The sequence below is a fragment of the Leguminivora glycinivorella genome, chromosome 7 (genome assembly GCF_023078275.1).
Source record: "Leguminivora glycinivorella isolate SPB_JAAS2020 chromosome 7, LegGlyc_1.1, whole genome shotgun sequence".
In the NCBI taxonomy this organism is placed as follows: domain Eukaryota; kingdom Metazoa; phylum Arthropoda; class Insecta; order Lepidoptera; family Tortricidae; genus Leguminivora; species Leguminivora glycinivorella.
Window position 1 is genome coordinate 12971530 of NC_062977.1, and position 24663 is coordinate 12996192.

A 24663-nucleotide genomic window follows, 5' to 3' on the forward strand; every position below is an offset into this window, starting at 1 on the left:
AACATAATAACGTAAATGACTAACATAAAACTTGGATTTTTTATATAATCATTTCTATGATGATCGCATTAAAGCTCTGCCCATATGTCATTACACAGTTAATCTGACTAACTATGGTAAAACATATTACTGTAATTAGCGAGAAACATAACTAAGTAAAATACCAAATATTCACTGAAGCAAAAGCTATATCATATTATATAAATAAATGTGCTATTATTATTACTGGATTAGATAGATTAGATTAGATTAGATTTCTTTATTTCATGATAAAAATTACACTATAAATTTGTTACATGCCAAAGTTATGTTTATCTTCTCATCATGAGCGTCAAAAATTACATTATGAATTGAAAATAATAAAATGAATAGTTTCTCCCAATAAGGATCGTCATTTACAAAGAGAAATACACAAAGCACAATAAAATTAACAAATGAAATAAAATCCGAAGTCAGTGTAATCAAATGCATGCTATCACAAATTCAATTCCATGTACTCATTTACAGAGTACAGAGGGTTATCTAACAAAAGGTTTCTCAATTTGCGCTTAAATGCTTCGTCACATGGCTCATTCCTAAGATCGGCAGGTAAGTGTTCGAAGTAAAAAAAAATCGATATAAAGCGAGGTTAGTAGCAGACGCACTTCATTTTTTGTAGGTGCCGTGATTAACCCGCCAAATTGGTGAGGTCAGACAAGCCGGCCAGTCAGGGTCGCTGGAACGCCGATATATAGGTATAGGATTGCCAGATACCAAATCAAAAAATCTGTAAACGCAACGTACAATACCAGTTGTTTCAAAGTTCCTTTGGACTAACATTTATATTCCTCTCTAGTCCTAATGTCCTATAATATATTGAGTACCTATGTTTATCTGTAAATACCGATTTATTTGTGTATGCCAGGTTCATGAGGCAAAAATTTACTATGATTATCCCTAAGCCAAAAATTTTTTTTCACTTCCGTAAAATCCGTATACATACCTGCCGTCGTATCATGCTTCCAATTTTATCACTTATCCACTGGCTGGGCTGATTGATATTTTTATTCCAGCACTACCCTAAGTAATATTCAAACATGTTTGTGTTCATTCGTATCAATGAAAACTTGTAACATTTCCCGAAAAATATTAGTTGTAGCAACCCCAGCAGTATATAGATCGGCATGTAGGCAAGCACCTAGCTGGCACGGCGAGCTATCTGCGCACTTGTTTACCGCGATGTGCGCAGACCTTGAAATTCGGCGACGGTCAGTGCCCGCGCGCACACTCGCACCGCCTGTGCGAAACAAATTTTATTATTACCGAACTCGGCCCGCCGAGTTTTGCGAATTGACTAATTTTCGTCCGAATATTACTCATCGGGTACAAATATAATTTGACTTTTGTTGGGACAAACTACGTGGGGGTTGATTGATTATCTTTCGTAATTTTTTTTATAATTACAGCTTTTAATCAATATTGATGGACTGGAATATTTATTTGGGTTAGATCAGAATCTACCTATTACCTACTATATTGAGTGTGACTGTGAATAAGATACCTACTACATTGTTATTACAAATTAGGTATGTAATTTAATAAACAACAATTCGCAAACCGATTCAAGCTTACAATTGATGACGTTTGGATACAACATTATTCGCCGCGCTTGCTTGTGCATACTTAGGTACTTATATGAGTCCTTATTTGGTATGAGCGAAGTGATACCTATTCATTATAGTTAAATTAGACACAGATACTTATTCAACATTTTAATTTGAATGCCTACTTACCTTTTTTCAAACGATCAACTATTTCTTATTATATAACTCATCCAAGAAGTTATAAAATTATTCTTAATCATGATTTTTTTTTCATATGGCTGTGTTTGCAAGACAACCTTACTTGCCGCAAGAAACCTTTACTTTTTAGCTAATAAACGGCTGTTACCTTTACTAACATCTGCTAAACCCATCGTTATCAAATGCCAATGACGTCATTAGACCTGCATTCAATTTACACCTATTACGATAAAAAGAACGTATCTAAAGGTTAAATAAATTCCCATTTTTCATGGCACGGTTCAGTCCGAAGGCGATCATTGACTTCTCTTTGCTTGTACTGGTGTGGTATGAGTCCTTCCTTCAGCTAAAATACACTGTAACGCTTACAGTAAGCGTGTGTGGGTTAACTTTGAGTTATATTAACGTGTCTTTCAACGTTTAAGCTGAGGGTACACAGCTGCGTAAATTACAATTTCATTTTATCTGCAACCTGAGCAAGTGTTAAGTAACTTGATGATGATAGCAGTAATAATATGTTATGTAACTAATCATTATGATGGTGAGTTTATGTGAATGACGTAATAGTTCTCCTGAGGTTTCTAATTGAAACTGCACGTAGATGTCTTAGAGTTAATAATCGCTATAAGTTTTCAAAGAATTAATTTACAATACATCACTAAATAATCTATATTTATAGCTGTTTTCGTTTGTATTTATGTCTACGTACTATGTCATAATTAAACAACTATTACAAATAACAATAATTTTGGACTTGAAACAAAAATCTACTGCCCGGCCGATGCGCGCAGTGTGCCCCGGTCCTCAGAGCATGATTTCGTGAGACAGTCTTTCATACGTCTGTGTTGGTGATTGGCAATTTCGGTGGTTCCAAGGACGACCGCCGGAGTTCAGTAGCCACCTTCTGTGAACGACACCATTTCGAGCGTTGACCCGCACTTCCTGCGCTAACCGAACAAAATATATCATACAACTAAATTTCCATTTAACGTATACCTGTTAATCGACTTTGATTTAGAAACAATACGATATATTAGCATATAAAGCGATTATGTGGAGTGTGAACGGCCTCTTTAATTACCTATTTGGCTGCAAGCATCAGTTTACATTGCGAAGTAGGCGATAGGCGAGTGGATTATAAATAGCACGACGCGAATATACGTTTGTTATCGTCAGCTAATGACTACTCAACTTACGTGAATACATATTTACTTACTAAAAAACCGTACATATATCAAATAGTAATGTCTGTTAAAATTGACAACAGCTTTGACGCTGCCATTTTTTTTACAAAACGTCGAGCGGCGCTAATGATGAATATTTGACAGTTTTATCCCAATTCGCAAAGCAGATGTTGCAGAACTAAAAATAATTTCGTACTTATACATAAGCTAGCATAACCTACGATTGTCAACGACAATTTTCATAAACTGATGTGTAATCGGTCATAAACTACAAAAAGACAAAGTGAAATTATAACACTTTAGTGAAATTGCCCAATTTTCAAGTCATTTAGAGCAAATATCTAATTGAATGTTCTTTTGTTTCAGGTGAGTGACAGTGTATCAAAGTAATCGCTGACGCCCATAGGGAGTGGTAAGGTACCTAGGTATAGCAGCTCGGTTTTTACTATTGCACGTAGTGTGGTGTTCTCATTGGAGCACAATGCACCAGGCTGCAGCGGAGTCAGTCACCCCGTCCTAACGGGCCTCGCCCTATGCCCGCTCGCTGCCGTCATCGCGCCACCGACGGTTGTCGTGCAATCGCGATTACTAATGCAACTGCAACTCGACCGCATGCGCATACAAAATGCATTCACTCCGGTCGACGCCACGCCCCTGGCGATTTGAGGAAACTGTGAGAAATCGGTCTTTACAAATCGTACGGTCATTGTACAATTAACAGCGTTAATGATGTCCGCGCGCCCTGCTGGGCTTTTGGCCCAAAAGGGACCACAGAAAGTCATCACACCCGATAATTGTTACAGTAATAAAAGTTATCGCTAAACAACTAAGGCTGCCTTTTGTTACTTTGTTATGCCATTCTGTGGGTGCACTGCGAAATTTGAGCAGATTTGACATCTTGAAGAAAGTTGCAAAAAAATAGCGTATTGTACTGACTCATTTGTGATTTTTATCATTTATAGCGACAGTATAAAAGAAGTAATCACACGATTTATTATAAACTATTTATCATTCGTGTAAACTTGAAATTTTGATCATGTAACTATATAATGAGAATACAATATTGTGAAAATATTGCAGGACGTCCCGCTGATATTTTGTCATTAACAGGCAGATTTGAAAGCGCGTCCCCGATCGAGATCGTTTAGCGACGGGACAATGCGTCCGACTATCTGGGAATGTCGGTTACGAACCCATCCAACAAAAGCAATGCTAAAAAATCTCTCTTTGTAGGATTTCAATCCGAAACGTTTTTTGTCGTCAAAAATGGGATTCGATTAAACAATAATTTTAAGCTTTTTTCGCATCCTCACTGAAGAGTTGGATATCGCGAAACTTGCACAAAGATACACATTCAACAAAAAAAAGTTGAAACTTACCTGTTCGTGAAACCCGAGATCTTAAGAAAGGGTAGGTCGAATCGCATAGTTTTTTCATAATTGACCTTCGCGTTACCTGTATTTTTTGCGGAATCGAGGTAAAAACTAAATATTGGAATCCACAAAGAAGAAATCCTCGCATTGAAAGGAAGTCGCATAAGGGTTAGAGCAGTTCTTTGTTATGAAGCAGATGGTTTTAAAATTCGCTGGTTGCTCCCTGATCCCAATATAATGTGGGTCACGACCGACCGGGCGCAATAACTCGGCCTGAAGTTATGGGCCATAACCCACGTCATAACTCAGCGCATCGGCATATTTGTCAGTTGCATTTTAACATTGTTGACTTAATATTAGCTCCAGGTATCTTTTCGCTGCAAAATAGGACAAAAAGTCTCATAATGAACATTCTAAGAACAAGTATAAGAGTCATTATGGTTCATCATTTCCCCAATAAATCTCGGTCTCCCTTTTTTCTATAGACAATAGTTTTTTCACCTTTCTTTTACGCTCGACCACAATAAGACCGTTTAAATACAAACTGCACCCACCCAAAATCCAAAGACACACTTTTAGCGCATTGTTTCTATTGCATTTCAAATGCAAGTTGCTAGTATTGAAATATGAAACCCGGGACATTGTTTACGAGTATAATAATTCCATTAGGTATTTATGAAAAGTGTTTTATGGCAAATAGGTAAGCATGCAGTGCGCTAGATGGCAAGTAATTTCCGTAGCCCATGGGCGCCTGCAACTCCCGAGGTGTAACATACGTGTTGCCGAGTCTAACACTTCTCGTTTAGCTCTGGGAGCCTACAGAAGTAACAGAAAGTATGCAAGGTTGCATAATGTTGAGTGGCGTTAGTGGCAGGTCGGGCACGGGCAGAAGGGCCGTCCAGCACCGTTACAGAGTTGAGTGCACCGCGAGGCGGTCGCCGACACCGCTGACCCTGGCTCCCGCTGCCTTACCTTGCAACTTGGGGCAGTTGGAACACCTACTCCTAGCCAAAGTAATGGCTTAGATTCCACGTTTGTAGTAGTCTAACTATAGGTAGGTAAGCCGGTAGTAGCTTACATAGCTTTTGAAATAATTCGTGTAGAAATGTAACAAAATGTCTGTATGCACTAAGCCAGCCGATATCTTGTTATATTGTTAGTAAGTACGTAGGTGATGTAATGCATGTATTGTATTTAATGTATGAAAACGTCAAAAACTCAAAAGACCCGACTACCTAGGATAATGACTAATAAGGGAGGGTGGGTCGAAAAGATTATCAAATGATATAATACTTAAAATCATAATAATTATTTACTAATACATACTTGTTTCGCTGTTGGCTGTCCTGAGTTTTTCTTAAAAAACTTATCAATAATTGCAGATGCAAAATAGCGTAACATATGCTCAGTTTTTGGGCGTTTTTTGGTGGTTACCAAAGCGTAGACCACCGGCTGTTCGTGGCACGAGACAGCGCGTGGCACATGCGTAAACGCTGCGTACTGTGCCGCCCACCAAAAAACCGAACAAAAGACCCTATGTAAATGACGATCTTTCCTATCCACTTTTTAGTAAAAACTTTTTAGTAATGACAAGGTGCGGTCGGGTGCCGCGTTTCTCCGCCAGCTGGGGAACGAGGAAGTGTATTCACAAATTACCGATTGCCAAAAATCGAAACCACCCCGATCATAAAAGGAAGTTTTTGCATCAGTTTAAATTAATGGACTTAATAATACGTATTCGATCACGACGCGCTGCTTTCGATTTTAATACGTGGTATTTCGATTTCTAAAAGACATGTGCAAGTTATATATATACAATGTAGATTTAATGATGACAGTAAAATATAATATTCAACTCCACGTATTTCTGTCACAACTAAAGTAAGTAGAGCATTTTTTGTGACATGAGTTTCTTAGTCACTCGTATAATCAAATAGATTCGGCCTATTTCGTTATAGATTAAAAAAGCAATTTGGCATCCCACGCAGATTGTACAAATTCGTATCAGTGTAATGAACTGCGACCGTGTAATAATCCCGGGTAACCGTACGTAATTATAGACAACTCTAGCTCGTACTGTTCACGAATTATCATCCTAGCACATTATATTAAAATGGCTGACATAACTGTCAGATAATTGTATTATTCAATTAAAAAATAAAAACGTTGTTCGGTATTGATATGTAAAGTTCAAAATTAACTAGTACAATTCTCATAATTATGAACCTTAATTGACTTGCACCTTTGTTTTTTGTAGAATCCTGTGTCTATTACTATCTTAACATTAACATTATCTTTACATTGAATTATCTTAACATCAGTCGTACAACTCGTACAATAGTATATTGTGCAACAAGGGAGGTAAGGGGGATTTAGTCAACGAGTGTTAAAACTCGCGACAGCCGCAGGCTGGAGAGAGTTATAAACACGAGTTTACAAAATCTTACCTCCTGAATTGCACACAATGTTTTTCATCACATTTGAGAGGAAAAAACTGAAAAAAAAATCATAAGGCAAAACCTTCAATGAATGGCGGTGTTGTACTGCTCGTAGCTATGGCAACGCGGTCAAGCGCAAATCGAGATGGCCGTCACAATTTCCTGCCAGATTGCAAATTATAACGATTTATGTACGTGAAATTTACAAAATAAATGTAAAACACAATGAAATAATTGTAAAACATCAATAAAATGCATGTTTCATACCGTATAATATTTTTTTATAGCTTAATAGTCAAATTTTAGTTGTGCAAAAAAACTCCTTGGCTGATTGAAACATCCTTTGCCTGAAGTATTGTACAGATTGTATTATTTTTTAAAACTAAATCCATTACTCCCTTGGGAATAAAACAGTACATTATTCTTCAGTACACGTAGACGCAATGAGACCGTTAAACAGCAAATGTGATGAAAAATTATATAATAGTACATTGTGCAACAAGGGGAGGAAGTTGAATATTACTAACGAGAGTAAATTAAATCGCGACGGCTTGCCGGAGCGATTTAAAGACTCGAGTTAGTAATATTCATACTCCCCGAGTTACACACAATGTTTTTCATCACACTTGCAATGTAACAAATATGTAAATAGTTGTAAAAAAGTTAAGTACGGTACAAGAAATTTCATTATTACCTTGGGAGAACGATTTTTCTATAACTCACGCTCCGCCTGCGTGCAATAGCACATTTAAAGTGCGGGTGTGATGAAAATAAACTTGAACATAATATAACAACTTACCAAATGTCTGCATTAAAACATTAAAGTACAGTGGCGCCGAGTCATTTGGTAGAAAAAAACAATTGAAAAACCGGTCTGGTCGGAAGAAAGTTTGTAATAGGTAATGCGCTTACTTTCTCCGGTCGTACTTGCATTTCAACATTTTCAACCGCGTCCTTAGTTTGTCCCTTTGATACATTCTTGCTCATTCTATACAGAGAACTTTCATCAATTCTTATAGGTATGAATATAAATAAAAGTGCAAATCAATATTTGCAAACTACTACTAACTACCTTTAGTATTCAAGCTTCGAGCCCGCTCTGTGCTGAACTGTTGATGTTTTTGTATGCTCATACGTCACTAAAGTTAAACAAGGAAAACAATCAAAACCGTTACTTATTCTTATAAATAAATAAACCGATAACCTAATAGTTGACCCAATTGATATACGATTATTGATAAGAAAAAATATCACGTTTCGCACGAGACTCTGATGTAGGCTGCGAGCAACGAATTGAAGTCACTAAGTAATTGGACTTTAATAGCCCACGTGTATTTTAGAGTACCTCGAAACCTGTCTCTGTAACTCACTTGAGTAAATAGCTTGTTAGAGTTGTTAACCAAACGTCATATTCGGACGACGTCGGTAACTATACAACTGCCAAATTCCTGTCTTCAATTGTTTTTTCGCTAGAATATTTCCTAGGCTGAGTTAACGCTAACAAAAAATGGATACTGTTTTCAACATCAGCCGTTAAATATAGTGAAGGGGACCATTTGGTCGCAAACACGGGGTCAGTAGACTCCGGCCGCGAGTGCCGAATTTATCGCGCTTACACGCGCCGCGCGGCCATCGAACGAGCCAAGGCCAAGCCTCCCCTGCTGCCAGCCCCCCGGCCCCTCCAGCAGACCTGCCAGCCAGCCTCATAACACCCATACATGAAATGCGTCCACGTGGATTGATAGTTATGCTTGACCGATCATCAGTTTACTGCCATTAAATCGATTATACATCTCAAGGTCAGTTTGTAAATTTGCACAAACGATTCCTACTTTTAGGTATCCTTATATCCGGAGACAGAAAGAGGTGTCGACCTATAATAGCACGTACAATCGAATCTGAATTTGAATCTGTAACCGATAAACTTTAGCCCCTTTCACATGTAGGTTGTTCTCTTTTCGGCGAATTCGCAAGTGGGAGATATAATAGACGTGGGCGCTCTCGCGGGCGGAAGGCTGCGAGAGGCGGAAGCGGGCGCGGGCGCGGGGAGCGGGGAGCGCGTCAACGCGCGGCCGTGAACTTTCTTCGGGCACGTTTTCAGGAGTAGATTGTGCGCAGTTTGCGGATGAGCCTGCGAGCCCCGCGCTCCGCACTTCGCCTCCGCGCCAGCCATGTTCTGTTTTGGCAAAATTTAAATTTACCCATTTACTGTAATTTTTGTGTAGATAATTCCAACAGATTACCCGACTACATTTTGATTTGATGATGATGAGTTAGAGATGAAAATACACTAGACGAATTTTCCTCCCCAGAAAACATTTTTGTCTAGGTACTTGTCGTAGATGAAATTTGGGAATTTTTTTAGCACTGGCAAATCGGATAACACTATTATACAGTATGTAAACTAACGAAAACCATTTACTGTAACCCGTAAATGTCCAGGTGATACTGAGAAACTTTTACTATGGGACCAACACCCAAAACGCGAAATAAAAATTTACTCTCCCATAGGAAATACTTACTATATAAAAAAAACTAAATTGAAATCGGTTCATCCGTTCAAGAGCTACGATGTCACCATACGCGGTTATACCCCGTTTGACCGCCTGCACGCACCGTTCTATCGCCGTTGCGTGCCATTCACGGAGCGTTTCGACACCGGCAAAATATCCTCGCCGACAATATTTGACGGTCCGTGCATGGCACGCTAAACTAACGAAAACCACAGAAATAAAAATTTACAGACACACACACAGACAGACAAACAGACAGACAGACAGACAGACAGACAGACGGACAGACAGACAGACACGTCAAACTTATAACACCCCGTCGTTTTTGCGTCGGGGGTTAAAAATAAAACTACCTATGAAACTGTCAGAAGATATTTTCGTGATTTCGGGGTTGATCCCATAGTAAAAGTTTCTCAGTATCACCTGGACATTTACGGGTTACAGTAAATGGTTTTCGTTAGTTTACATACTGTATGCTTAACTTTAATGACGTAGGCGTGAAAAAGAAACTACATATAACATATTTCTATATTGCCACACTTTGGGTGGTACGTAAATACCTCACTTTCTATCGGATTCCAATGATGTTTAGGGAGTAGGGTCTAAGTAAAACATTTTTAACGTGACGAAAAGGTCGTAAAGGTTTGTGTCAATATTTTAGGTAGGTATAATTACTTTTCTCATCGCTCCATGTCAGTGTAGCGTTTCGATTATACATAGTAGACCTGTTTACGATTGACTATTATAATAATGTTATTTCCCTGTTGTTTTCGACAGAGGTGAAGGCTTATAAAGATGTATTTGGTTCGAGTTCAAGTGGTCGTCGCATTCGATATTAGTTGATATTGCCTTTCCAAAATTCGGGACACGCGAGTAAGTATACTTAATGTGACCCGACCCGTCAATCTATCGGGGACAGATCACTTTATTCAAGCAACCCCATAAATAATGCTAATCCTCGACTACTGCGCAGTAGTGATCACCGAGGATATAATATAAAATGGCGAGAGATGTATGAAATAATGATCGCATCAGCCGCGCAAATGATGGTGTTGTGACAACGCACGCGCACGCTTTTAGCACTTGCTCGAGTAGGAAGCGTTAGGAATTAGGTCCTTCCTCATTCTTGCGCGTTTTGTGTGCAGTGTGCAGTGTAGGTGAGTAGTGCAGCAATGTTACGCTGCGTTAGCGCGCACATAATCGACGATTATACAACGCGCATCACTCGCGGGACGCGCCGCGCTGCTCTGATTGCGCGAGCTTGCTGCGCAACTACTTCTCCGATACTCCACGTATTTGTACTACATTTCTCTCCTGTAATGTATAATTACACAGACGAAGCTCTGGCATATTTTGCTAATGGCCGATTTCAATGCTCTACTTCACATGTTTGCGTTCGGTTTAGTTTCGGTCGACGGACTAGGGTGGAATGATTGTTCCACAATTCCTGAACTTATTATCACGATATTTTTAAAACGCTTTTTGTGGTAAATATTTAATTGGATCGAGAGCAGGAAGTTTTCACGCAAATATCAAGGTAATATTCCGAAAGGTACACTCATGGTTGCCTTTTATGGTTAAATCTCATTCCGTAAAGATTAGCTGTTAAAATAATCCGAAATATATTACTTAGTCATAATTTTAACGAACATGTGATAAACTATAATAAATAGCTATACATATATCATCGTTAATGTTGGTAAAGGTCAAAACAATAACAGGGTCTTGCTGAAGGTGGCTACAGCCACTTCCTTCTAACGCGTCACCTTGCCTGCTGGGTCTAATTCGAGCGATCCGTCAATGACATTTGACATGTGCCAGTTAACTTCCGAATTTCGAAGCGGAAGTATTCGCGCGGCTCGTAGGTTATTTTGGCCAGGGCCGTCGTTGCGAGGATGTCTGCTATTTGTGTTCAAGTACAATCACTGCCGAAATTCAGTTCCTGGTTGATCTGAAAAATAAAACATAAATAACAACGTTTATTTCTCAGTGTTTTGGTATTTTTGTAGGTGTATCTGACCCTTGTACCGTCAGTTGAAATCATATATGGACATCTCGAATTGTTTAATACCTACTAATAGGCAACAATTTGCCGAAGCATTATGCGTCATAGCCATTTCCTGGCAAACAATATGTTCATTAGTTGTTATTTAAGTCTAAAATCAGGGCCGGGGTCAACGAATACCGAGTTTACATGTTAAAAATATTTGCCTAGCTTTGAAGGCCGATCACGTCACTCGCCAATTTGGTTTTGTTATTTTGATAGGTGTTTTGATTCATGTTCGATACATGAACGTTGAACAATCCGGTGTAATAATATCCACATTACCTACTATGTAGATATTTAATACTTATGTAATCAAGGTAGGTAATAATTTGAATTTTTAAAGTTCATTCACTATTCAGGAATTCGTAGATTAACGTCTTGCTAGGAATTCCTATTATCTTGTGATATCTGATGCTACATTCCTCCCGACTATCAAAATGATTAACAAATTTTTGTGAATTTCCATTGGTCCACCAAAATTGATCTAGATTCTAGTCTAAAATTTAAACACTGAAAGATTCTACGAATATAGATTTCCAATAGTTTTGAGGGATTTTGCTACCGTTTTTGATTCGTTATGACTTAGATTGAAGACCAACTTGGATTAAGATCATAATTTATGTCCATGTTTTATGTCGGTTCTCATGCTTATCTCTAGACAAGCGACTAGACTACTTAAAATGGCCGCAAATTTTTAGGCACCAAACGAGGGCCGGGCCCCGTGCTATTAATTGAGGCACACGTACCGACCTTGGCCTTGGCCTGGGTTGCCGTTGCCGAATCGGAGGTCGTCGCCGATTGCCGCGTCCGGATCACACGGCCTGTGTTGCTAATTCACTCATCACTCTAACTACACCACTCCAGGTTATAATAGCAACAAGTGACATTCAAAGTTATACAGGTTAGGGGCCAATGGATATACAAAATTCTTCAAACCTGACTTTTCTTTCTTTGTAGATCATCAGAATATTTTTACTTTCACAAATATGTCCACCCGTCGTTTCGGTTTTTTACTACATCGTATGGTTAGCCAATTGACGACTAAAAAAATGAAAGATCAATTTCCAAAAGACCCAATTTAGGCGCCAACACAGAAGACAGAATTCGGCAAGACGATCAAAATTAATGCAGACTCGTTTTTGTCAAGTGCCGGTTTTTGCAAGTCAAATTCAGTCAAAAGCCTGTCACAAACCTGAATTGAAAGGCTCCTGTAAGCGCTTCGGTTGGAGCGACGTGGCGCTGGCGGCGCGGGTGCTGGCGGCGGCGCGAGCGCAGTCGCGGGGTAATTGACTCGCGCTGACCTCACTCGCTTCGGGAAAACTCGACAGCGCTCGGTACTCTTCGTCACTTATTCCATATTAAGAAGTCACGGAAACCACAAAAACCAAGGACTTATACCTAGGTACCTAATACATGATAAAAATAGTCGCTGACAAAAATAGTTGCTGGCAAAAATATGTCGAAAGCGATCAGTAAAATTCATTATAAAGTAATTACGTGACGTAATGTTAGGTTATCTAGTCGATCGATGACTTATATAATGCATAATATTGCATCTTTCATAATGGTGTCATCTGTTTCTTTTGCGATGAACAAATGCCTGATGTTACCAAGAGAAGTTATCTTTACATTGCAGCTCGTAATTTTGCCACAAGTCAAATCGTTTACATTATTGTTAACTGTCGGTGTCGACAGTTGTTCGGTATCATATTACCTACATATTTACTTATTATTCAGTTCGATTGCCAACGCGAAGTATAGTATAAAGTTGGACATTCGTTCCAAATTCATGTTAAGCTTCTTCAGAAGTAGTAGGTACGGCGGTGTTGTTCTCAGATCGCTCTGATTCAGCTGAGGCCTTGACCGAGCCCACGCTCGTTCCTGCCGAACTGCCAGCGAGGCTCCTCGTGACTTCTGAGAACTTTGCGATATGCTTTCAAATGAATTCACAGCCGACACGCCTCCGATTACAAGTAATTACGCCTGACTTATGATCGTTTGTTTATTTGGAGCGGACATTGGCAACTCTATTACGAAACGATACACAATTTGCGCCTACTTTATAAAATTGAACTGTCAACACAAGATCAAGTTCCTTAGGGAGATATTTAATATCTGTTTAGTAGGTCACCGCTTCCATAGTATGCATTTAATACATCATTTACTTTCAATATGGGCTTTGCGGTTGTCAGTCGTAAAAGGGATCCTTGACATTCTTTGAAAGGTGTTGTTAAACTAATAATTTATGACTGGGAATAATGTAGTAGTAAAAATAAGTGTTGATGGGTCCCGTTTGAGCGCGGGCTGCCCATTGTCCGAGTGTCCTTCACGGCGCAAGGGCGCCCTCATCATTTGTATGGCTATTGATACTATTTATCAACAAGTTTTGACGGGCCTGGCGGCGTGCCAATAAATGTGAACTGGATTTTTAGAGTCTTATTCATGCTTTGTCAAATGTATTTGCCAAAAAGTAAAAATAAACTGAACAGATGATACCAGACGACTGAAGGACGAAAACTACATGGGCACACAAAGCTTAAAATGACATCGATATTACGTTGAATTTATGCATACAAATATTCTTAACACAGACCACACGTTAAGCTCTTAATATGTTTACTAGGAACTTAAAAAACATGCGCCAAAAAACTTTATCCGGCCGGAACTGCAAAAAGGGAAGCCATAAATTGCTAACAATATGGCGTTAGGGCACTTCATAAAAAATGGCAGCGATCAATCGAGATCATGAGTGCTTCGCTCCCGCCAGTGGTCACAATGCACAATACGAACGACACATGTGGCTACCGACTGCCGACGCCTAGCCTGGACCTCGGCTTTGTGAATTTACTCTGAACTGTATATTCATAATGATAGAACGCATTTTGACTTTGTGGTTTCCAGTTCCCATCGTAAGGGAAACCGAACTCGAAATTTGATATTCTCACCCGGGCTTCAAAAAGTAGGGGCACCGGAAGGAAGTAAAAAATGGGTTTTCACTAACTTTCTCGAATTTTAATTCGATATGCACACATGACGCTAATGTTTTTGTATTGTTTAAAGTAGTTTGGATCTATGATGTTTGCTTAGAGATGTACGATGTACACAAGTTACACTTGCACCATTTCATTGAATTTTCATAAAATTAAAGATTTTTTAGTGAGTTTCACAAATCCTAAATTGTACTGGAATACCTACTGCTTAAATTGAATACTACAACATAATGATCATAGTGTCCTACATATTAAATAGGGAACTGATTCAACTGATGCAAGCTTACTTAAAAAGTAAAGGATATTTTTTACTAAAATATGAGGTTTTGTCTGGATGCACGTGGAAGGATATTTGCGAAGCCATTAAAAATGTTTCCTTTGTGCAAAAGGGAAAGTATTGAGGCGAAATAATTGAAGCAAAAACTCGAAAAAAAATTAACGCACCTTTCTGTCAGATGGCTCGGGCGCAACCCTTTAAAATGCGCAAAACGTGTGTTTACACTGTATATTTTTACCGAAATTACTATTTTTAAAAACTTTCTTGGCATCTGGTTCGTGAGATTTCAAATAAAACGTACTGTATGTCTTAGTTAAGAATGAATATATTTTTGGCGAAAGTAGTGGACCACAAAATTCGCTGCAATTGCACGATGCCCCGTTTTCGTTGATGTCTATTGCAAAAACAAGTGTAGGGTTACTAATGTTACTATTGCGCAATATTTATTGTTTTTATAATTGTTTGCTACATTTGGTTACAACTATGTAGTATATGTATCCATAGGTAGGTACTAATATGTTTATATATATATATATATATCTTGATGGGGGTAATATTTTTTGTTTTAATTTGTATTATTAGTTATTGTTTACGTGCCCATTCTACAAATTTGTAATACAACATTGTGCATATCATATTGTTAGAGGTTGTATACCTTTTTCAGTATTTAAGGGTATTAATACTGGCTGGTTACTTGGACGATTATTTTTTCCGCTACGAGATAGACGTTGTGCGTCAGTTTAATTTTAAAGTTTATCATAAGTCATAACAAATTGAACTCGTACCTAATTACAACCTTGTCATTTTGAATTTTAGGTTTAAATTTGCTTACTGAGTCACCTGTCCAATTTGAAGTTTACTGTGACACAGGTTAAAGTGCTTTACATTGACATAGCTGTCTATTGGTAAACCTTATGTCGTTGCAGTAACGTACACAATTAAACAGCTTGAAGGTATATGATGGTAGCTAGCAATTATTTTATTGAGTGTAGAGTTAAAAGCCGAGTAGAGCTGCACAGAAAATTTAAAACTCAATTTGTATATAAATATATATATATATATATATATATATATTATATATTTATATTATAAATGGGAAAGTGTGTGTGTCTGTTTGTTTGTCCGTTTTTCACGGCAAAACGGAGCGAAGAATTGACATGATTTTTTAAGTGGAGGTAGTTGAAGGGATGGAGAGTGACATAGGCTACTTTTTGTCTCTTTCTAATGCGAGCGAAGCCCGGGCAAAAGCTAGTAGGTATATATCCTTTCAATTATTTGAGTTGAGGACGGTTCTTTAGATATTTGAGTGGAGTCTGGACTCTGAAGTAATTGGGATATTTGGGATACATACGTACCTACTGAATTGCGATTATTGTAAATAAGAACAACGATTAACGATCGTAAGTATTTCCATACTATAAACGCTATGTAGTGTCTCTAGTGTCGTGACTATTAAGTATGTTGATCATTATCTACTTATTTGCGGCATTCAATGTTGTATTTATTGGATACACACATAATAAGGAGTGCGAAATGGAATGGCATAACAGATAACGCAACAAAAGTAATAATTAGTAATCGCAACGGAAGGCGGAAAATGGCGCGGAAATGGACTAGGACATGGCAGTGGTTCAGTGTGGCAGGAGCGAGTCACGCGGCGTCCGCGCCTGCGCCGCGGCCTTGACCGGCCTGCGCCAAAATTTCCAGGCCGTTCACCTCCCGCCCACTTCGCCATCGCCACCGCGCCAAATACGCCTCTCCCCCCAGGGCGTTAGAGCGCAAGTTCGCAACGTCCGATTATACATAACAAGTTACGTACACTTGCGTGTTGTTGATGGAAACTTGTTTATCGATAATAAGAATAACACGCGTTATGTGGATCGTGCGGTAACCATAGCTTTTTATCAATATTTACTAATGTTCAGGCAGGCAATTATGGTCGCGCGATAAGTGATAAAATAGCAGGCCGTCCCTATCGCACTATTTGTAAGTGCGATAGGGACGGCCTGATATTTTATCGTCTATCGCGCGACCATGCTCCCCGTGCAGATGTTACTATTAATATAAGTCGGTAATCTATATAGGTGTGCTAAATTAAGGAAGCCAATAATTAGCCACGTCTTTGATTATGCGTTAGTTGCAGAAAAATTGTGTAGCAGGGTAGGAACAGTGGTATGTTGATATGTTGATACTATCAGGGGCGCAAGCACGGCGCGCTGCAGCGAGTGAATCCGCCACGCGGCGACCTACGGCCAGCGTTTACCATCCATGAGCTCGATTTCGTGTTCAAGTTCAGTCGCGTTCCATCACCAAAAATATTTTGGTAGTGTGACGCAACCGGAGCGGCCACGGCGGTGTCCCACTCCAACGCTCGCGCTCGTAGCCGCGGTGCCGCTCGCGCGCGACCTTGGCCGCGGCGCGCCGCAAGGTTCGGGTCTTCGAACTCCAGCGCGAGGCGAGGCGAGGGGCGAGGGGCTCGAGGCCCTCCAATCGCTCGCCGCGCACTTCCATGCGCGCTCACGATTGGTCCACCGGCGGCGCGGCAATGACCTCGGAGTTCGAAGCGCGCCGAGCCTCGCTCCTAAGCACATAGACCAAGTGAGCTACGAGTCGATAGGGGCGAGAATCGCTTGAGGCGCGCGCTCCGCCGCCGAACCGATTGTATCGCACGGACAGCCGATCTTTTTGCAGACTTTCACTCTTAAGGGGAAGCTCGCGTGGTTTCGAGCAGGAGCGCGCGCGGGCTTCGCTCAGTTCGTCGATCGAGCTCGAGCGAGGCGCACGCGGCGCGTGCAGTGTAAAGCGACCTTCATCCCTCGCTCCCGAACGACTCATGCGGTGCCGTCCTGTGACGAGTGCGGGCAGGACGAATGTGCAGAGCCCGGGGGCTCTGATGTGCTGAAGCGTGTAGTGTAGTGAGGACATATAAATGACTTTAGTGATGTCTCCGGACAGTAGCTACGGGCGCTACGAAGCGCTACCGGCGGACGGCGGGATGATCAACCCGGCGCACCGGGAACGGGAACCCGAACTGCATATAGGTAGGATTTGACCTCTAAATGATCCAAACAATCACTGTGCACTGTTTGTTTACGTCTGCGAGGAGGAAACACTCTTTCCTGTTGCTGATTTTTATTGCAACGTTATGTCAGCATATTTATTTTAAACTTAAAGTGGGGTAGGTACTAGGTACCCAACCTAATTCCAATATGAATATATATACCTATACATACGAGTATGTATGTTTAACAATATGCCTACACAACTTTATTTTATCAAGTAGTTTTGATTTTGTCATAATTATTTCAGTGCCTATATTGTAATAAATAGGTAAGTATGACTGAAAATAATTTCTATTGTTTTGAATTTTATAATTACATAAAACTTTGAAATATCTGCTCTTATCACTGAAAGGGTGCCTTCCCACGCCAATAACATAATATATACATGAATTTTAGCGTTTAACCAACTACTTACAAGAAAACTGGAGAAGACAATTGGGACTGATTTTGTCAGGCAAATATGTAGGTAGGTTGACAGACACTATGTATAAATTGCTATGGTTTTTAAATCTTATTTTTTTTAACACAGAAATAGGTACAAGCTTAATAGACTACCTACTCCTATTCAATCAAACTATTTAACGATAATGTTATAGGTAGGCCCATATTTAAAATAGAATAGAATAGAAAACGTTTATTTGGTGAAAATATACAAGTAAAACAACAATAGCCTTAATCTATATACATCTTAAACTAAAGTCACCAAAAAGGATGCCACTCAGCATATGCCAATGGCTAATTATAAATATAATTGCATATCCTTCAATAATTTCATGTTGCGCTAAATACCAATAAAATGGCATTACCTATTAGATACTTGATATTTGTTTTATTTTAGCAAATGCAAACTACATAATTATTTACTGTTTTTGACGTATGTATTTTACTGTAATTTAAATAGCAGTAGGTACCTAGCCTAAAGAAGCACCCGTACGAGCTACTGATGATGACGGTTACAACGGGAGAATAAGAATAATATCAACATTGAAAAGCCCACAACAGAAATCACAATTTTATGCTAGATTAGCTGCAAACGACTTTCACAAGATTAATGATTGCATACGAATCATTAGTATGAAAGGGTACAGAGGAAAGTTTTAGTACCTAGAATGACGGACCGTTCGCAGAACGAATTATTGATGGATTAATGCGACTAGCAACACTTCCGCGCGGAAGGGCTTCAAAAACAATTAAAACGGCATTGTGCAAAACATACACTCGTCGAATAGTATCGATCGATTCCCTGCAAATTGAGGGGTCTGAAGCATGCCCACAGGGAGTCCTTACACATTTCTATTCGATTCCTAATGATCTTATCGATTGCCTTTATTCTGTTCTCTCTCCCATGAAATTTCTTTAATCGACAAAAGAGTTAACCATTGCACACATCAAAGTGCAATTCTAAAATTATACTTGCACCGTTTATTATTTCTTAAGGTCTAATAAAATGGTAATCATAACATACACACGCTGTACGGCACGAGGCGTCAGCTGCTTTCTCGCTATCACTTTTACTTTTCTCCTGAGGCGATGATGTCGAGTCTCACTAGCCAGTAAAGCACTCGTTCAACATGCAAACTACGTAATTAAAACATTATTTAAGTAAGTAGATTATTAGTGATCACAATGATCACATACATCATAAAGTAGGTGGCGGTATTTGCTGACATTATAATTTTGCTATTAAATAAAATGGAACTGTCAGCAATATGTGCTACCGTAACCTTGGTTAACATTTCCGGATAGTGCACAAACGTGTGCTATAGTGATATAGGAATAGAAACGTGCTTTTTGCACAGTTACATACAAACGTATTTACAAACAATCATCGCCATGACACCGATTCGGAACGCGATCGAAACAGCAACGTCAATGTTATGCACGGTCGGTGCTCGCGTTACGTGGCTGAGACTTTCTCGCGCTTTCCTCGCCTCTAATTGACGTAACCAACTAGCGAGCTCTCACACGCGCGGCTTAGAAAAACGCGCGAGTTGCATCACTCGAGGAGAAATGGCTGCACGCCACCTACGACTGTTGCAACTGCACCAGTTACGTCTCACACTGCCGAGCACTTTCCCTGCCCCATTGTGATCCCCACTGCATCGCGAGTACGCACCATTGAAAGCGCCGCTCGAGATGAGACCGAAATTATAACTCGGAGAGTAATCAAGCAGTCTGTAGAAAAAAGAAAGTAACTCCATAGAAAGCGACGGTGCGTCGACCTGCGGCGAGTGGTGCGCGCCAGAAATAGAAAGTTTCTTCCAAAAGGCTCGCCACGCTCCCTTAACAAATAAACAAACGACTGGGAGAGGAAAGTGAGAGCAGTCGAGGGAGCAGCAAACCTGTTCCCGCGCCGCCCGCGCTCCGGTGCAACCATCCGCCGCAGGACTTTTGTCTATCACTGACCTACTAACCAAATCGTTTCACCCATTATCAACTGACAGTCTAATGTTCAAACTAACGACTCCGGCCACTAATCATCTTTTCAATTATACTATTACTAGAACAATATTGCTCTTATTAGATGTTTTTAACAAGGATATGCTGTCAGCCGTCCGAGAGGGGTGGATCGGTCGGTTCTATGTCACATTGTGTCAGTTGCAGTGGGATCATTGACTCCACGCAAGTCACTGGTGGCTCTGCGCTTTCTAATACAACCAAAATAACTATTGAGCGTCACCTTGACGCACGCAACTCGATGCGGTTGCGTCACTCGTTTCATTAGTGAGACAGATTTGGAGATAATAAGTATAAGTAAAAGTATGCGCGTCTGGAATTTACGTAATGACTAAAATAATCTTAACGACCATTAAATTAAAATTGTATGAATACAAAAGAAGATAGTGAGAATTTCATTGTGCGTGCAGTTAGCAGTCACGAGATTCGCGCAGCCGCAGCTCGTCACAACAATGTCTTCTAATCATATCTTAGTCCAACTCACTTTCCTGCATATACGAACAACAAAATCAAACGTTTGTTGTTTAAATAGTATGCAATATGTTATAAAAAATCTGATCACAATCAATTGAAGCGGGGAACTTGCATCTAATATAGAGTAAACTAAACTTTTTTTTTAATATAATGTCAATCGATTCGATACAAAAGCATTGCAAATATTGCAATAATTTCGCTTCGCAGTTGTGAATGTAGCACTGCAAGGCCACCGAGTTATCGGTGCTCACGTGCGGCCCGTGTTTATTATACAAACCTTACGACTCAGGATGTTTGGCTTGGCACTGGCCGCTAACACCATCTACAACATCGAATCACGTAAGGCAAATTTACAACTGATGTAATTGTTGTTTGTTACAGAGTTCGACGGTACCACGGTGCTGTGCCGCGTCTGCGGCGATAAAGCTAGTGGATTCCATTATGGCGTGCATTCCTGCGAGGGCTGCAAGGTAAATATCGCTTTGTTTAATCTTTATATGAACTCTTTCAATGCTGTTGTTGAGCGATGACACATAAAACACAAGCACGGGGACAATAACCTACCGCACTAACGTCATTGGCGTGTCACCGTAACACATATTGAAAGTGTTCTTGTGTCTTATACATTGATATTTCTTCATGAAATTGTTTTATTAAGAGATCGTCGAAATCCAACATGCTCACTAGCTCGACAATTTTTTTTAAATAATAATACACGCCACAACCGCACTACCTTGGTAATAAGTTGATTAAACCTAAAATTCTACAATGTAGTAGTAGTTGGGGTAGTTCTGAGAGCAGGAAGTTTTTAAACAGGTGAGTATTGCACTCCATCCTGCCAGAACAGCTCCGCAAGGCCGCAGCCGCACCACGCGGAAGACAATCTCTGTGAACAAAGCGACCAGATAACCTTATTTATTTACACAGCGTAAATCCAATTTACATGCCTAGTGTTGAATAGCTATAAAAACGTCGTGTGAACTTGTTAGATCGAAAGCGGTTTTGGGTCGCCAGGTACCTGCCGTCGGTCAACCGGGCCCCTCTTCATTGGATCACTTTTTATTTTACTTGATACCTGTCCCGGAACAATCACACAGGAACGAGCTCTTTTATAATGTTATAATTCTTTAGACTTTGTGCAACGGGCACAAGACGAGGTCAGCGCGAAAAGGTTAAACGTCTTTGAATAGAGCCACCCCAACCGTAAATATACTTTTGACCCAGTTTGTATTTTGAAGTGACGGCGACATTGTTTCGTGTTTAAAATTATGAAGTAGACGGTTAAGTGCATCATGTAACTTCGTTGCACGTAAAACGAGAATACAAATTTTGATACTAGGTTAGTAGACACTCGTGTCACGTCCCGATCATATCACCCGCACTACCCGCATCCTTGAGCACTTAAGAGTTATGGGCGGCTTTTTGTCCGTATTAATTTTAAGTTTCATCTTCCGGGCAAAGCTAAATTGAAAGTAGGCAGACGTGAGAAACAATACAATCCATAAATAGGTGGATACGAGCACGGACAACGTCGTCAACAAAAAGTAAAAGACAACACAAGGTCGCCGAGAAGTAGCCTCTCCGCCACGCATTGTAATGTCGATAAACAGAAAACCAAAAGCGACAAATAGCTACGCTCACAACACCAATTGTGGAAACCTGTCGGTCTCACGTCCGAGCGTAAAAGGTTAGCGAAAGCAGCAAATTGTACGTGTCCAGTGAACGTTCAAGAGCAATGCAGTCACTCTAATTACTTCCTAGTGCGAACGAGTTTAACTCATTTCCTTTAATGGCTATGATTGAATGCAAATATGCAAGCTTCCTTTTATTAACATCCGTGCCTTTGTATTTAATTTATAATGCAACAATCTCACAGTCGGTAACCGACCCTCGACCCCGGCAAAGGTCGTTATAAGCGTGAAAGCGAGGAGCAGACAGCGATAGAAGTGCAAGTGTACAGAAACTGGTTTGTTCGGTGCGCGCGGGCTCGGCTCCCGGACAATGTGTGTCCTTCGCCGTCTGGCCATCGTGCACAATGCACCAGACGGCTTTCACGCGCGCAAAGCGGGTCTGCCGCTGGGCCACCCTAACTTGTCACTTTGATCGCTTTATTATGTCGTTAAACTCCTGAATGCGCATTCAAAAGTTAGAAAACTTTTTAAAAAACTGATTGGAAAATTTCTTATTAGCAATGTTTTCCTATAAGCTTGTCAGTTTTAGTTAATGTAATGTCACTTTACAAATTGTTAACATAATGATGTACTTACTATATTCCGCAAACAACAGGAAAAAAACCATCAACAAAAACGATAATATTACGTTACCTAACACTCGTGCGAAGCGCCAACTAGTGACGTGGATGAACAACTCACTACATTAGTTCAGCTACTCGCCGCGCGATGGCGCCACGTGTAGATAGTAGCGCCGGTGCTGCTACGGCGCTACGCGGCTACGACTGCAAACGTTCATTGAATGGCGCCGACGTACGGTGACGGGACGGCCTGACGGTTTTCATTTGTTCGAATCTGCCTACGCAGACTGATGTCAATGAACCTTTGATTTTGTACATTGATATACGCGATTCGATAGTAAAATGGCCATTAGTGGTTTGAAAGGTTGAATTTGTTTTATTATAGATACCTAAACAGAAACAGTTAACTGTTTATTTGTACATAAGATTTATCTTCAGCGTCGTGCAGTTTCACACTCAGTATACAATTAAGTGATTGCGTAGGTCTCGTAGTAACTTGATAAGCCCTTGACTCGAATAACTTAAGTCACAGATAACTATCACTTATAAGTACTTAGTTACAATGGTTCGACACTATAATTAGGCCGATATTAATCAATACTAAATAACGAATTGTATTCAATAATGCAACTGCATTTACCTCTAGACTTTTGTAACATGTCATACTAGTATATGAGTATATTATTCAAATTCGTTTTGTCTTTCTTGTAACTATGGTAGATTATTTAACAGACTTTGAATGATTTCAAAAATAAATTCTAATTTTACATAGACTGCTGTTTGGGTATAATTTTGTGTATTATTATCACTATTTGAAAAACAATAGCGGAGTGATAGACTCAAAACTTTATTTATCAGCCAAGCGAGCTATAAAAACAATATGTTCGTAAGCATCATACTGTATACTTCCATTTTTAATTAAAGGCACAAATAAATAAATGAATACATAGTCGTAAAGTAAAGGCCCAGCTCACCTTTTACAGTTCCGCTGAGCTTGCCTTTGTTCTTCGGCCGACATAATTCCTCGTGTCGTATTGTGGGTCGCTTATTTTTCGACACCATTTCTTGCAGCGGGCGTCGACCGAGCGCTTACCTCGCGCGAGACCCGTAAACAACTTCTACGGCCAACGTACGCTACGTGAACGTAACCCACATTATTTTTGAACTGTCAGCTCAAAAGTTCGTTGATCCCCGAGCGGTCATATTTATTGGGAGCATCACACTGCAAGCTGCGTTCATGGTTTCCGGCTTGCGGCGCCGCGCGAACTTGACTCTTCGTAATAAAGATTTTAGTGCTGCTCTCGGTCGTTGGGGAATTGTAACACTTTATGGCCTATTTCGGTTCCGTAGTATATAAGATTTTATGTTAAACATGGGACGGGAGATAGAAATTGTAATTTTGCGGTACAACAATAGAATGTATTTATTTGATTTTTAAGAGTATGTATAAAGAAACGTTAACTCCACGTGATGGTTTACGTAGCGTAGCTGCTACGTTGTAGTAAGTAGACTGCCTGTTACCTACTCTTGGGTTGTTACATGCGATTTTCCTTAGAATGAACTTCATTAAACTATCAATCAACAAAAGAAAAACGCTTTGTTGAAGTCCACATACCTACTTTTTATATAAATATGTGTATTATGAAGTAATCGCTTATACGTATGATATGAATTACGCGACGTGCTATAAATACTCGCGTGATAGGTGAGCGGGAAGTGAATCGCGGTGAGTCACGCGCTATCTGCCCATCTGCACTAGCGGGCCGGTAAAGCCTGACTTCCTGGTAAACGCCGCTTATCAGCTTACTGTATTGTA

General features: G+C 40.0%; 1 protein-coding gene across 3 annotated transcripts in view; it reads left to right on the plus strand.

Annotated features, from left to right (window-relative positions):
• Window positions 1-24663, plus strand: part of LOC125227779 (ecdysone-inducible protein E75) — a 132256-nt gene that overhangs the window by 99077 nt on the left and 8516 nt on the right. For 2 of the 3 annotated variants that reach the window (XM_048132112.1, XM_048132114.1), the window contains exon 2: window positions 20978-21066. In XM_048132112.1, coding sequence (XP_047988069.1) covers window positions 20978-21066 — 89 coding nt within the window. Of the gene's footprint in view, window positions 1-17386; window positions 17645-20977; window positions 21067-24663 lie in introns of those variants that run through there. The other variant, XM_048132113.1, reaches the window with a different exon arrangement.